The sequence below is a fragment of the Merops nubicus genome, unplaced genomic scaffold, assembly GCF_000691845.1.
Source record: "Merops nubicus isolate BGI_N331 unplaced genomic scaffold, ASM69184v1 scaffold5724, whole genome shotgun sequence".
NCBI lineage: Eukaryota > Metazoa > Chordata > Aves > Coraciiformes > Meropidae > Merops > Merops nubicus.
The window spans coordinates 53682-70268 of record NW_008606490.1 but is presented as its reverse complement, the minus strand read 5'-3'; the positions used below and the strand labels follow the sequence as shown (position 1 = coordinate 70268).

The window sequence follows — 16587 nt, the reverse complement described above, 5'->3', positions numbered from 1 at the left end:
AATGTTGGTTGTTTTTCTATATTAGCCTTACTATTTCATCAAATTTAGAAGTAAATGTATCAGCAAAATTCATAGTTAGAAATATCATAGCTGCTATGATACCCTCCATTTGAATTTGGGAGCAAACAGTACCTTGTTTATTGTATTAAGAATCAATGTTTTCGCTCTGGCCCAGATGAATGAAATGAAGATGCTAGAATTAAAAAGTCTTGAGCCTTGTTCCTTGCCTTGTTCTTTAGACAACCTATCTCTGTCTATGCTAGAACACATACAGGTAAAGAAAGGATTTTCTTTTTAGGTAGTTCTTTATTATTCATCCTCTAATAAATAATTTATTCCAAGAAGCTTGGCTGTCAGGTAGACAAGTCTTTAAGCTATATCTAGTTTGTGCAGCACCATTCTGTGCATGCATATCTCACATACGCCTGCTTACTAGGGAAAAATGCAAATGCTTGCATTTCATTGAGTTAACCTTGCTGCATGCTGAATGTTCACAAACGTGTTCAGTGCATGTGTAGTTGCACATGTGTTGTAGATGTTCATCTTTGAAAATCTTGATATAACTCCCCTCTGCAATGCTACATGCATTAAGATGTTCCCTAATTTTTACTTTCTCAAGTTGACTCATTACTTAGGGAGTCAACCAATGTTGTAAGTGAGAGGGGAAAGATATGAGAAAATGCAAATGGTGTTTCATTGCATAACTGCATGAATTTAATATGATTTTATATTCACATTTATGGAACAGATTCCAAAGCCAAAGATTACATAATTACTGTTTTTCAAGATTCAGCAAAATAATGTATTTCTTGATATTCAAGGATGTAGCTCAGTATTTTTGTATGAAGGTTCATAATAAGATTTAGATAGATACTGCATGAAACAAGAAGGAGAATGTGGAGTTATTAAAAAAATAATTATTTGTTCAATTACTTTTAAATTTTTTTTACCAGCTGTCTTCCAGCTTATTATGTTGCCTTCCCACTGTAGAGAATTCTGCAAATATTTGACATTTTGTAGCAATAAGAACTTTCTTCTCTGGAACCACATTCACAACTCCTTCAGAAGAGATAGCTGCATTAAATAATTCTAAATTTATAGAAGTTGTTTCCTGCTTGTTGTAGGACATGTTTCTGATGATAAAGAGAAGCATCTTTAAAAATACCTGGTTTTCTTTTGCTTAAAGAGCTTCTAGAGAGACAAAGGTGCTCACTGCAGCTCATGAAATTTAATACGATAGTAGGAGTATTAATTCATGTCGATATAAATCCTTCTGAAAAATATTTTCTTCAGTTTTATTGTCAAGGTTTAGAGGTGGGGCCTGCCACTACAGTCAAGTTTCATGCCTACGGGTTGCAGGTTCACCTCAGGAGATTACTGGATGCCACTCAGTGAAGCTGGCTCCTGTCATTGCCACTGTGTTATCCTGAAAGGCACTTACTGAACACTGTTAATATTATGCAATTAATATTATACAGCTCTAAGTCGAGTATTCTCATCCAGAATTACATATCCTTGAGGCACACATTGTACTTCACCATCTTTCATCACACACCAACTACTTCCAGGTCCTTGAATGAAAGCAACCCTGCAAATGGATTTGCCTTTGCCTGAAGCAGGGAATACCCACACAGGTTTTCCCCAACAGTTCCCTTTCATCCACCACAGGGACTTTATCCCCTTCTACTGTATGTAAAGTGTCTGACTGAGCAGGACTGGCTTGACTGATGGATCTCCTGGTATTAAGTAACCGGGTGGCTTGTGCTAAATGCTTACCCCATTTTTTAACGGTTCCATCCCACATGGACTTTTAACAGTCCATTATATGGTTCAGTTTTTCCAGAGGCCGATGCATGATAGGGGATGTGATACACCCACTCAGTGTTATGTTCGTTGACCCAACTGTGTATAAAATTGTTTTTGAAATGAGTCCCATTGTCTGACCCAGTTCTCTCTGGAGTGCCGTGTCACCACAATATCTCAAGGCCCAGGATGCTTTTCCAGGCAGTGATGTGAGACACAGGGTATGTTTCCAGCCATCTGAAGCTTATTTCCACCATTGTAAGCATGTAGCGCTTACCCTGATTGGTTTGAGGGAGTGTGATATAATCAATCTGCCAGGCCTCCCCATGCCTATATTTTAACTATCATTCCCCATACCACAAGGGTTTTAGCTGTTTAGCTTTTTTGATTGTGGCACACATTTGACAATCATAGATTACCTGTACAAGCGTGTCTGTAGTTAAATCCACCCCTTGGTGGATTGGAGCCCATCTCTACATTGCATCTCCTCCCTGGTGTCTTGAAGTGTTATGGGCCCACCAGGTTAAAAATAGTTCATCCTTACATTTCCGGTCTAAGTCTGTCTGGGACACTTCAGCAGCCTGATACACTTGCTGGCTGTTTTCATATTTCTCAGTGGCATGACTTCTAGGTAGATGGGCATCCAGGTGACGCACTTCTACAACCAGTTTCTCTAGCCGCGCAGCAATATCTTGCCGCAGTGTAGCAGCCCAAATAAATTTACCTCTGCATTGCCAGTTATTACACTTCCGCTATTTTAACCACCCCCACAAGGCATTTTGTGCCATCTGTGAGCTGGTACAGAGATAGTGCACTGGCCACTTTTCTCATTCAGCTGTATCTAAGGCCAGCTGGATGACCTTTACCTCTGCAAGTTGACTTGACTCACCTTCTCCCTCAGGTGCTTCTGCTACTTGTTATGTGGGATTCCACGCAGCGGTTTTTCACTTGCAGTGATTTCCTGCAAGACAGCAAGATCCATCAGTAAACAGCATACCACTTATCGTTATCTGGTAACTGGTCATATGGTGGGGCTTCTTGAACACGTCACTACTTCTTCTGGTGGCATTCCAAAGTCTACCTTCTGGCCAATCTGTGATCACTTCTAAGATACCTGGATGACTGAGAATTCCTATTTGAGCTTCCTGTGTAATTAAAGCAAGCCATATACTCCAGGTAGCATTGGTGGCATGATGAGTGGAAGGAAACTTACCCTTGAACATCCAGCCTAGTACTGCTAATTGCAGCACCAGGAGGAGCTGTGCTTCAGTGCCAATCACTTCCAAAGCAGCTTGAACTCCTTCATATGCTGCCAAGATTTCTTTTTCAGATGGAGTATAGTGAGTCTTGGAGCCTTTGTGATTCCAAAATTCTAGGGGTCGACCTTGAGTCTCCACTGGGGCTTTCTGCCAGAGGCTCCAGCTAGGACCGTTATTGATGGTCCACATTTTTAATGTCCTGTCCTGTTTAGACTGGCCCAAGGGCTACTGCATATACAGCCTCTCATCTGATCTGTTCAAAGGCCTGTTTTAGTTCAGGGGCCAAGTTAAAATTGGTTTGTGTTTGAGTTACTTCATAGAGAGGTTTTACAATCGGACTGCAACTAGGAATATGCATTCTCCAGAAACCCACAATGCCTAAGAAATCTTGTTTTTCCTTTTTGATAGTTGGTGGGGATCTAGGTATCGTTTTTTTCAAACATATCCATTGGGATCTTGTGATGCCCATTCTCCCATTTAATTTATAAAGTCTGGATGTGTTATGCAGGTCCCTTGACCTTGCTGCCTCTTATGGCAAAACCGACATCTAAAAGAATTTCAGTTACTCTCTTACCTTTCTCAAAAACTTCATCCATATATTGCAGGTGTTCTGGAAGTCCACCTTTCTCCAGTGCAGTATGGATCAGTCCATGACAAGTGGTAGAGTTGTGTTTTCACCCCTGGGGCAGTCGATTCCAGGTGTACTGTATGCCTTTCTAGGTGAAAGCAAATGGTGGCTTGCACTCTGATGCTATAGGAATAGAGAAGAAAGTATTAGCAATGTCAGCTGTAGCATACCACTTATCTGCCTTTGACTCCAGTTTGTACTGGAGTTCTAGCCAGTCTGGCACAGCAGCATCACTGGCATAACTTCATACATACATTCCACGATAATCCACTGTTAATCTTCATTCCCTGTTAGATTTTTGCACTGGCAGTATAGGACTGCCAAAGGGTGAGTGAGTTTTGCTAACCACCCTTTGACCCTCTAGTTGATGGATCAGCTTCTGTGTAGGAGCTATGGAGTCTCTGTTGGTACAAGATTGTCATTGATGTGCTGTTTTAGTAGCAATGGGCACCTTTTGCTCTTCAGCTCTCAGTGGCCTCATGTTGGGTGCCAATAAATCTGTTGAGGCTTAGAGGCTGGGTGGACCACTAGATGAATAACAGATCCTCTGTGTTACCTCCTCCCCCCTTTCCAAAGGGGATGAGAAAGGGGAAAACAGAGAGAGACTTATGGAATAGAAAGCTAAAACAGCTTTAATGAAAATAATAATACTACTGAAACAGAATATATACAAATATATACAAAAACAATATCGAACCCAACCCCCATGATGACAATTTTGCCACCATCACCACGGATGCTGTGGAGCAGGCACTGGGGAAGTCCCAGACTGACTCTGCAGCAGACAGGAACCAGATTTGGAAGCTGGATTCTCAAACTGCATTCAGGAACACATGGACTGGGATTGAAGGCAGAACAGACATAGTCCTCCTTGGACTCTGGCTGTTGAATAAGAGAGTTTGACCTTTGTGATCCTTCAGCTTTCACTGAACATGATATTTATGGGATGGAATACTTTGCTGGTCAGTTTAGGGTCACCTGTCCTCTCCTCTTCTCCCTGCAGGTGCTGCCTTTTACTTTTGGCACACCCCAGCATGGTATACAAGATTTAGCAGTGATCGTGGTCTGCATGCCAATCTTTGGTATAACTGAAAACATGGAGCATTATCGCTGCTGGAAGCAGACACTGTGAAAATATGCTGATAATTTCAGAAAGTGCAGTTAATTAGAAGAGACTTGGCTGGAAAGTAAAATCACTGAACAGAATTAGTTCTATCTTAACTCTAACCAGGACATTTGTTCTAGTTTCTTTGCTTAAGAAAGCCTAATCCAGACATGAAGGTAGAAAAAGCCTGGAAATCCTTACAAAATTTAAAGATCTTGAACTTCAGTAGGCCTCCATCAGCTTTCTAGGAATTGTGAAGAGGAAAAAGAACCAAATGTCCATGGGCAGGTTGTAGTTTACTTCTAATTTTATATTGAATGTTTGAGTACTCTGGAGGCTGCAATTGCTAAACGTTCATAGACTGTATCTATGCAGCGTATAACTGGCACAGAAGTGATACAGTGGGAATATTGCTTCTACATTATAACTTATGAAGCAGTCATTTTAACAGGTCCTAATAAAGTCTTCAAACATCCATCCTAATTGCGATGCAATTAGTTGAACAGAGGTAAAAACTGCAGCACAGCATATATTGGTCTGTAAAAGCAAATGCTACTGCAGCTAAGATATCTGTAGAGAGGCAGTGGAGGCCCCTAAACAATGTGTTAGTGCTATAATAGGAGAGTGCTGTTTTTCAAGAGCACAACAGGAGAATACAACTACATTAAAACCTTTTCACTTTTTCATCATTGTACCTTTTGATTTCATGATTTCCAATTCTATTTTAACTCTGAAACCTGTACTTCAGCTAATTAATATTTCATAGACATTTCAAAGAGACCCGTCAGACATTTACTAAGTGGTGTTTCTTTTCAAGATCTTGCACGCAATATTAAGTGGAGAAACCTCTTTTTTTTTTTTTTTTTTTTTAATCCTTAGAAAGAGTACAGAAAAGATTTGGAAGAATGGATGAAAGGAAAAGGAATGACAGTGTTTGAAGATACACCAGATTTGATTAGAGTGAAAAATGCAGCACAGATACTAAATGAGGTATGTTATGCTAGTCAAGGTTATTTATGTCACAGAAAGTTCACTCTTAGTGACTTTCTTTGACTGAAAATATTCCAATTTTTTTTTTTTTGTTGCATAATCTAGAATGGAATATAGAAGTATTGAAACAAAGGCTGTTTCTGTTTTGCTTTAAGAATATAGAAAAGTGATGAAAAAACCCAACTTATGAAAAATATTTCAGATTTTCAGGTGATTAAATGGTCAATGGAAATTATTAGTGGGGTCAGTAAATACAGCATTTAAAACTGGGTTCATTTTTCACCTATTTATTTATTCAGCTAGTATAATTAATACTGTAACGGAAAAAGAGTTGACTATTAATGGACTTGTAAAGAAAAGTCAATGAAATAATTTTGAGTTTCTTGGGATCACATATCTGCTATCTGAAAATAAATCTTGGTAATGACTGCCAGGCATCTTGGGAGATTCTTTTATCCTAACAAACTATTCTATTTGTGAAACCATTTTTCCAAAAACAGAGCCACTCCTGAGGAAATGGACTTTCTTGAGGTTGTGATTCATCCAGAATCAAACAAACAAAAAAAATATTCATCCAAAACCAAACAGACAGGTGAAAGCTCCATCCAGAGTATATTTTTCCAATTGAATTTTGATTTTAACTGTGTTGATCTAAGTTGCTCTGGAGGCTCTGTGTCACCACATAAGCATGCAGCCTATTCCCACTGATGGGCTGAAAGTGGAAAACTCCTTGATCTATGAACTGTCTCTTAAAAACCAACCTGAAGAGCTCCTGTGCTTGGAAAATGTGTGTGCTCAGCAGAGCTGCAAGCTTGAAAGCAGTGGGGCTGGAGAGTGTGGAGAGGAAAGAGGGAAGTTAGAGCTCATGCTGCACTTCATGTCTTCAGGGAGTCATTCTTTCAGAATAATACATATATTTTATATATTTTAACATTCATTTAATACATGTGGGTATGTATAAGCACATGCATACACACAAAGCCATAAGAACCAGAGGAAATTCCATTGGTAGTTCCAGTGTGACCACTGTAAAGAAGTGCAGAAATACACCACTGTAACTCCCATGATTGTATTTTCCTTAAGAGTTTTAAACAATATGAAGCTGGGAGGAACCATCTGCCATTCAACTGTTAGCAGAGAGGAAGTGAGAGATGATGTCTTTTTAGAGGTTAACATACACTTTTTGCAGAAACCTGTAGTTTGTGAAGTAGAAAGTAGTTTTTTTCATGTTTATTTCCACATCAGAGTGAGACAGAGGTGGAAGACTGAAAGACTTTTTGCTCTTGTTCTTGTAAGCAATCAGACTGTTACGCTGAGTAGAAGGGTATTTTCCTTCTTTTTTCTAACTAATGTACAACCTAAAAAATAATTAACAAACAAGAGAAGAAAAAAATTGTTAATGATATGTGTTTATTTTGAAAAGACCCCACCTGTTTTCTGCAGGTAGAGATAAGCTAGCATATAGAAAGAGTACCTATTATTATAGGAGCGGAAATAGCACTGCCTGAGAAATTTTAATATTTAAAATATTAAATATTTTTTAAAAAGCTCAGCTATTGTATACAGTCTCTCAGTATTACATTTTAGTGTCACTTGCTGATGAACAAGAAATATATCCTTGCTTGCATAAGCTGAAGATGAAATGCTCATTTTGTTGCCTGATTATTGGTTATTTATAATTTATGTTTTGAGGAAAAAGCAGCAATCATGGATGAGTACTGCCACTTGCCTAATGGCTGCAGTTCAGGAAAAGCCTGTTAAATGAATAAATTACAACTTCCTGCTCAGAAAGTTCACTGGAAACAATTCTGTATGGCATTAAATTTCTAACATGGAGTCTTTTCATAAATAAATTATTTTCTTAGAAGTAAGATGTGTTTCAAATAGGCTGGCACCAAGTACCAGCTTATTACACCGTTTTGCAGAGCTAAACTTCCCCTTTACTTTAGAGGATAACTGTAGAAAGCTGTATGGACTGATTTCCCCCTACTCTCTGCCAAATGAAAAAATCAGTGATAGAGTGCATTTAGTGAATATCTCCTAAAGTTTTCTTCCTGTGGTTTGGTACATGTTTTCCTGACAGAAGCTTACCAAGAGTCTTGAAAGCTGTGACTCTTAACTTGAGATTTTTGATTGATTCTAAATCTTAACATTGGAGCTCTTTTGCAAAAACACACCTGTAACTCTCTGGCTATTGTGAATATAATGTATGAAATTTTATCTTTACAGAAACAATACAGGAAGGACCTGGAAACTGAAATTAAAGGAAAGGGCATGGAAGTTGGTCCAGATACTCCTGAGATAAGGCGAGCCAAGAAAGCTTCTGAAATCGCAAGTATGGTCAGTACTGTGCCTGGTGCAATCTTTGGAACAAATTATTGTCACTGGAAATTCTAGGTGGTGACCAATCTAGGCAGCAGTAATACCACAAATTTCACCAAATACCTAATCTGTTGAGCTACACAGAGTCTAAAAGTTGTGTAATCAGCATATGGGGGAAAGTTAAGACTTCTCAGAACTTTACAGCTTTTCCAGTTTACAATTATTCCTCATGGACCATGAGGGTAGGGTCTGGGCTGTTTGTGGTAGCTGCAGGCCCTGTGCCTTTTAGATCTGAATTGCTGCCTGTTAGTTAGGGTCAAATGTTGAACAAAATTAAAGAAATGCTAAACCTTATGACCTCAGTCTTGCTAAAGCACATCTGAGGGAGAAAGTCTCACCTACAGGTGTCTGTGACTGCAGCTGTCAAAGCTGCAAAGACAGGCAGATGTGAAAGGCTACATCAGAGTTGAAGTAAGCAGTCTTTAAGAGATTTATTTTTTAACAGGTGAGCGGTATATATGTCTCATAGATAGATCCTAAAAAGCTAATGCTGTTGAATCAAAAGTTACTTGATGTTTTAATAATGCTTAAAGTTAAAAAAGAATGGAATGCTGTTCTGTCGACACACACAGATTAAAGGAGGAACAATTTAAGAATTTGGCTCCCATACATGATAGTATTGCAATGCTATTCTTTTCAGAAAGAATACAAGAAAGACTTGGAGAATGAAATTAAAGGAAAAGGAATGGGAGTGGGCATGGATACCCCTGATATACAACGAGCAAAAAAAGCTTCTGAAATTGTGAGCCAGGTGAGTACAGAATGAAACTCATCAGATCATTTAGGAAGTAAAACACAATGAGGTGTTAAAAATATAAAATCTTCTTGAACATACTTGATCTAAAAAGAATCAGCAGTGCACAATAAGAAAATTAAATTAAAGAAACTGAAGGATTTGTTTTAGTCTGACCAGTTCTATCAGAATAGCTTTGAAGACAGCATGTACAAATAGCTGTAGAATTAGTTATGGCTTTTTTTCCCCTTCATTTTTTCCCCTTTTTTTTTTTTTTTTTTCCTTCAGAAAGAATATAAAAAGGACCTGGAGACTGAAATTATAGGAAAAGGGATGCAAATTGGCCCATATACTCCTGAAATACAACGGGTAAAAAGAGCGTCAGAAATAGCAAGCCAGGTAGGCATAGTTCAAGGGCTGAATGTTTCAATTCTGTGTAACAATGAGTGCTTGTCATATGTTGCTTAAAACACTTCTCTAGATCTGTAGAGGCTTTCATACCCACATTAAATTAATTACATGTAGTAAAAGAAATCTTATTGCCTGATTCTTATTTGTATCTAGACCTGTCATGCCATGTAAATTGATTTTGATAACATCTACTTGCAGGTCTTTTTCCATAATGAGAAGGATTTGTATCCTGACAGTGAAGGGAAAATGTATAATATATAGGAGAATATATTATTTATATATAGTTACTATATATGAGAATATGCTATTTTGGTATATGTATTTGTATCTGTCTACCTAATGAAAATATATTTTTAGTGTGGGACAGAGCATCAGGTGTCCCACAGACAATTTTAACAATATTATTGAAGAGAAAGATTGAAATAAATACTATACAAGAACATTGAGGCTCATCAGCAATGAGGATCTTTTGTTGCAGTCCAGATATTCTGAGCCCAAGAAAGCAGGAAACACACATTCTAAAATTGTTTTTCAGAAAATGTACAAAGATGAGGCAGAGAAGATGCTCTGTTACTACTCTGCTGTCCTAGACACCCCAGAGATGGAGAGGATAAAAAGCACTCAGAAAAACATCAGTTCAGTGAGTAATACTGTTTCTCCCTTCGCTTGCAACTTTTCAGATGTTTTTCACTTCAGATAGGCTCTCTTGTGCTGCAGCATGAAATAAGAAACTTATGAGTAAATGTCCTTTGAATCATTTGCATAATTTTACTGGCAAAAGCTGTATCACTCATTTTTTTCAGTAAAAAACTTACCCAGTTTTTCTAGGTGTGACACTGTTATTTTAATTTGCTAAACCACTTATACCACCTTGCCAAGCCATAGTTATTTTTGAATGAAGAATTTTTTTTTTTCTTTTTCCATCATGCCTCAGGAAGTACTTCATTTAAAAGGACAAAAACAATCTAAGGCTTGTTACTGTGCATAAAATATTTTTCATCTGTTTCCTATCATATGTACAGAGCATCAAGATTCGCATATAAAATCAGAACATATCAGGTTTCATAAATATATATGTCTAATGATTTTATGTTATACTGGATATGTTTTTAAATTTTATACTGTATTTAAACTTCAGTTGTTGCCTAAATATAACTTATGATCTTAGATCCCTAAAATTGCCCAGTTTGGGATGCATTCAGTTCCATTTCCTTTTTGGGCCCATCAATTCTGCTCTTTGTAATTCTGGCTTTGCTTGTAGTATGACAGAGAAGAGTAGTAAATATAGCCTCTGGAGCCAAAGACTATCCAGTTAGTGTCTGGTTTTTATGGCAGAGTAAGTAGTACTAAAAAAGCCAGTGGTTTGAGAGAAAGGAATATAAGCTACTTAAATATTTTAATATTATCTGGTGCAGATGTTGTTCTTTGACTTAAAGATATTCTCAGCTTCTCCAAGTCCACATGAGTACGAGCGCAATTAGTTTCTCTCAGAGGTGTTTACCTGCAGCTATCCTGTATCACTGCAGCGTCAGTAGGGCAGCAAGAGGCTTGGGGGGAGAGGAGATGAGAAAGCTCTCTGAGGCTGCTCTAGGCAGTGGTGTCTCCTGTAACATTTTCCAGCATTATCTGCTCCTTTTCTTCCTTCAGGTGAGAGCATCTGAAAACTGCACCTTTCTAATAGGAGCTGTTGACAGGCTCACTGGCCCAAATTTTGTTTCTTGTAATCTGTTGCCATTTGTTTCTGAATGGTGCTTTGCTGCATGGTGTGACTGTGATTAGCACCCTATCTCATGTCACTGGCATCCTAACATGCTACACCAAAACACCAGGTAATGGAGAGGACCCAAGCTAGCATCTACTGATCAGCTTTCCTTCCTGCTCCAGTCTTTGATAGCTTTGATTGAGTCCTCAAGCAGGTCAGCAGGTCTGGCAATATTGACTCACTAACATTTAGGTAGCAGGCGCAGAAAAATCTTCCACTACTTAATTATGCCTTGACAGGCCTCTGACCCATCCGAACACTTTGCAGTCCTGTAAACCAGTCTGTGCTTTCAGTGCTGAGCTTGACAGTTATTCTCTTTGTAAGTGTACTAGAAAATATGAAATAAAAATATTTTGCCTTTGAGGTGAGTTGTTTGCTTTATTTTGTCATCATCCTTTTTTTCTGTTTTTGAACTGGATCCTCCAAATGTAGGAAAGCAGTTTATAACTGTGATGGAATTATCAATTTTTCCTTCTCTACATTTTAATGTTTCTGCATTCTGTACAATTTAGATTATAAAGGTAATTTACTTTTTATTAAGTTAAGATATAGCTGGGAGTCGCTCCAGTATAAAAATATTAATGACCCCTAATGGGCTTTTGATTTTTGGAATTGGTCTCAAGTATTCCTCCCTTAAGGGACAAAAAAACCGTGGCTAGCCCTGCAGATAAGATCAGTGCTGCTTTTAGCTTGCTAGCTCATTTGTCAGATAGGGCTCATTTTACAATAGGATATTTACTGCACCATCATCTCTTTCCCAGAAAAATTCCCAGTTCAAATATTTTTTACCACTCCCTCCTTGGTAGAGGAGGGAAGTATATTTTACTTCAGACCACTGTGTAAATCTTTCTACCTTGTACTGACATGTTGGTGCAGAAGACTTTTCAAGTTCTTACTCATAAACTGTCTCTGTTCTCACATGGGGAGACAAGATTCTACACTGTTAAAGGTTTTCTGAATATTTAAGAAGTGAGTTATGGATGTAAATAATTCTCTCTCCTCTAGAATATTTAGCAAAACAGAGGACTTCAAGGAAGTAGGAGAAATGCATGAAGAATGATGCTTTTCTGTTAGGGGGAAAAAAAAAAAGCTAAATACATCTTGGTTTAAGAAAAGCAGAAATACTAAATGGTGGAGATTTATTTTATGAACTCTAGGATCAGACCTGTTCTTACACTGCCAGCCTGGAAATACTGGAATGGCAACAGCTGTGACACCAAATACTGAAATTCAAGTAAAACTTCTTTAGGAGTTTTGTAGAATGAACTGATGCTCCATGGCTATTTAAATTATAGCCACATTTTGAATTTGTGGAGCAGTTGTTTATTGTCTCTTTCAGTAACTTGGATTGATTCTACTGATGTGCTTTGTGTTTTATCCTTTACTGAAACAACTGAAGCAGAGAGAAGAAGTATATATATGGTGTCTGTATCTTTTCAGAAGCGAGCTTTGTTTTTAAATGCAGTCTTCAGCTTTCTGGCTTGAACCCAGAAGTCAAAAACTTGCATGACTTGGGTTGTAGCTCTGGAGTTGTGATTATTTCATCATGAATTATGTCCATTTACTAGGTTGCTAAATTAGAAATCATGTCTATTCACTTCTCAGACCACTGTAAGATCTGAAGATTAAAAACCCAATTCAAATCTTGCATGTGCATGCCTGTTCAAATCCATTGAAATGAGTGGGATTACTCAAGCATAAAGTTGTGTTTGTAAATGCTTCTAGACTGTGATCTAAATTATTAAAACTGTTGTTACAAGTACTTACAAATGTTTGAGGTCATTCTAAAGGACGATAATAGGTTATCTGGGCTATAGCTGAAAACAAACAGAATGTTGTTATTGATAATTGGTATGTAATTGATGTATGAAAAATTAAAGTGTTTGCTTTCTTAGCAAGATTTATAGTCAGACAAATTTGGAACTTGGCAAATTACCCAGCCCTTTTATGAGATCTTGTATTTGCATTGCTAAGAGTCTCATAATTATTTTTTTATTTTGGGATAATGAAGGTGTTTTATAAGAAGGAAATAGGAGCTGGCACAGCTGTAACAGAGACTCCAGAGATTGAAAGAGTAAAGAAAAATCAACAGAACATTAGTTCGGTAAGTGCTATTAACATTAATTATTCTGATGCGAGTAAGTGATGGTAAATTTTTTTTTTCCATCTTGTGTACTAAAAGTTTGTTTTCACATCACGCATCTCATTTACTACTGCATAGGATTTTGGATATACAGCTACATTCTAGTAGAATTAGAGCTGCATTCTAGTGTAGTTCTCCTGTGTTCAAAAATAGAGTTTCATACTGAATCATTATAAAAAATAGGAAAAAAACTTTTAACTAAGTAACTTCTGGTTTTAGCTTTCTCTCATACAAGAAGAGGCTGAGAACCCTGGGTCTATTTATCCTGGAGGAGAGATTGAGAAGGGATCTTCTTAATACTTATCAATATCTAAAGGCTGGAGGTCAAGAGGATGGGACCAGTCTCTTCAGTGGTGCCTGGTGATAGGACAAGGGGCAATGGGCACAAAGTAGAACATAAGACATTCTGCCTAAACATAATGGAAAACTTTACTGTGAAGGTGATGGAGCCCTGAACAGGCTCCCCAGGGAGGTTGTGGAGTCTCCTTCCCTGGACACTTTTAAAACCTGCCTGAATGTGATCCTGTGCAAAGTGCTCTCTGTGAGCCTGCTTTGGCAGGGGAGTTGGACTAGATGATCTCCAGAAGTCGCTTCCAAGCCCTGCCATTCTGTGATTCTGTGCAATATTTGTGTAAGGAGTTTTCTCTTTCCAAAAGTGAGAAACGTGAAATGTATTTCCTGATACAATAGACTGAAAAACAGTTGTAATTTGCAATTTCGAAAAATATCATGTCACAGAAAAGTTTCTGAAGAGTCCACATGTATTACATAGGAGTTGGTACAGGTTGCGTTCCAAGATGGGTAAAACTATGTCTAGACACACTCAAGCTATGTGAAAAAGTGGAGGGTTTGTACCTCTTTACATATCAATGGTAAGCTGATCTCTGTATCTGATAAGACTAGTTCTAAACTGATGTTTAAATGTATGCCCAGTGTCTTTGGCACTTTAATAGGCAACTAAAAATAAAATACCAAAATGAGAGTGTTCTACAATGAGAACATGCTCTTCTGATAAATACATGGCAAATCTTTGAAAAAAGTGGAAAAGTGACTGCCAAAGAAGAAAAAAATTGTAGCTGCATTGTTCACTTGTTTGGAATTTTTGGTGTGTGGAGTCCTTTAGGGCCTTTTTTATGTTTGTGACCTGACTTTTCTTATGATAAGATGCTTTTTTAAAAATAAAATAACACATAGATATGACAGTAGATTGTATATTAGTTTAAATCCAAATTAGGGACTCTGGACACCTATTCTACTAGCATTTTCTTGTTTACAGCTTAGTATTAAACACTACATGTAGTAATAGTAAAAAGTAATAGGCAGGGAATTTCCATAAAATTTTGAAAAACACATTTTCCTTGAAATTTTTATTTGCTCGATCCATCATTTTTGTTCTTGTCAATTTTTAGTCACAGTGCAATTTGAAGATTCGGTGCAAGCTATCATGTGTCCTAAAGCATGAAGTATCATTTCTGGTTGGGAAGCTGTAGATTTTCTTGATTTGAGGGTAGAGGTTTTGTTTGTTTGTTGACTTGTGGTCTGTGTGCACTACCCCACCCCCACTTATGTTTTAGTTGTTTGTTTTTTTTTTTTTTTACCAGATTTGTACTTGTGTTCTAGAAACAAAAACCTAATCTCCTGTTACCTAGTTAATTTCTAGTTACCATAGATCTTTATTTCAAGAGTAGTCATGCACAGAGGCTCATAAGGAATCATCTTACTCTGATACTTTTTCTCAACACCTTTCGAAGTGAAATAGAAAAGTAGTGCAGCTCTTTTAAAAATCCTGAACAGCAGTGAAGAGGAGAACATGAAAGGCAGATCAGTATGCTAGTAAACACACTCCAACAAAAGCATATCAAGAGAAACAGAAAATGGTTTAGTGGTATGATATACGTAGCCTGGCCTTTACCATGCTAGTTTGTGTGATTTTTCTTAGAGTGAATATTTTACAAAAGAGATTTTATTACATGTAGTATACTTGGGATTATTTGTCTTGTATAATATTTATTAAAAATGTAGAATGTCTGATTTAAAGGCAATATGCAAGCAAATTTTAAATTATATGTTAGTAAGAGGGAAATTGTATTGTGCAGTAAAAGAGAAATTATATTGTGTAATTTACAGGAGTTGCAAAGGAAGGGTAAATTACACCAATTTTCACTCCATTAGATTTAAACAGTTTACAAATGTCTTTGAATTTAGGCAGAAGCACTTAGGACAGCTTTAACACTATTTGTTGAGTTAAATGAAGCTGTGGAATGTGAAGCACATCTGCAGTGCAAAAAAACCCAGAACACCAAACCAAAATAACACTTTACCAAACCATGCAAAAAAGTTCATTGCATGATGTTCTGAAAGCAATCATATTCTTCCAGGTGACATATATTGGAGACAAAGATCAGAATGTTCCCTTTTCAAATCCTAAAAAACAAGGTGGTGACAGCCAAGGCGGTTGAGCTCATCTCACCTGTTATGATGATTGGTTTGGAAGAAGCAGCCTCCTAAATAGTTGGAATCAAGATCTCACAGAACTTTAAAAGTAAACATCAGGTCCATGGACTGTAACTGGAGTTGAGAAGCTAGAAATAACTGAGGATTTTTAAAAAACTTGTTTATACTGAGGGACGGGCAGGGCTGGACACAGCACTGGGAAGAAGGCTTTCTGGGGAAGGTTGTACTTGTGTTTTTGTTTCTGTGGAATCTGTGAGAAATCCCTATGATATGTCAGTCAACACCACCAGCTGGGATCTGATTAAAGCTCAAGCAACGAAAATTTTAAAACATTTTAAGGACTAGTAGCACTGCTTACATAGTAGTTTAAGCTTACCTTATAATTTCTATTAAAAGACCCTTTTTTTTCCCCAGTGGTTTAGTACTTTTGCCAGTCCTAAACTGCCTGGACTGAAATATTCTGTTCCTTTTTTATTTATTTTTTTTTAAAATTTATTTATTGATTCCATCCAAAGCAGCTTCCAAGTATGAGCTTAGAGAAAAACAAGTTATTTTTTGTCTGTGTTAAAAAACTTTGGCACTCTCCAGAAGTACAATGTCTTAGAGAAGAGTTGAAAATTACCTACTAAGTGACAATTAGTACACTGGATTTGGGAAAAAATAGGCCAGGGGTGAGAAGCTGAAAGTATAGAAGTGCTTGATCAAAGTGGATATATTATGCTGTTCCTTTGCTGTCAATATACTTCTCCTTCCTTGAGACTTGCTAATGAAAAATATTTCCAATTCTGATGTATCACCACACACACAATTTTTAATGTTTTGTGAACCTTACTGTTTTATTACCATTGTAAAGAAAATATGCCTTATCATTCCAAGTGGTATATGCAGCTGTCCAATTAACATGAAGATAGCCACCA

General features: G+C 37.3%; 1 protein-coding gene across 1 annotated transcript in view; it reads left to right on the top strand.

Annotated features, from left to right (window-relative positions):
* The window catches only part of NEBL (nebulette), a 95350-nt gene that overhangs the window by 39132 nt on the left and 39631 nt on the right, over positions 1-16587 (top strand). Inside the window, exons 13-18 of the mRNA XM_008939673.1 lie at positions 5675-5785; positions 8015-8125; positions 8808-8918; positions 9189-9299; positions 9847-9951; positions 13085-13177. Coding sequence (XP_008937921.1) covers positions 5675-5785; positions 8015-8125; positions 8808-8918; positions 9189-9299; positions 9847-9951; positions 13085-13177 — 642 coding nt within the window. The remainder of the gene's footprint in view (positions 1-5674; positions 5786-8014; positions 8126-8807; positions 8919-9188; positions 9300-9846; positions 9952-13084; positions 13178-16587) is intronic.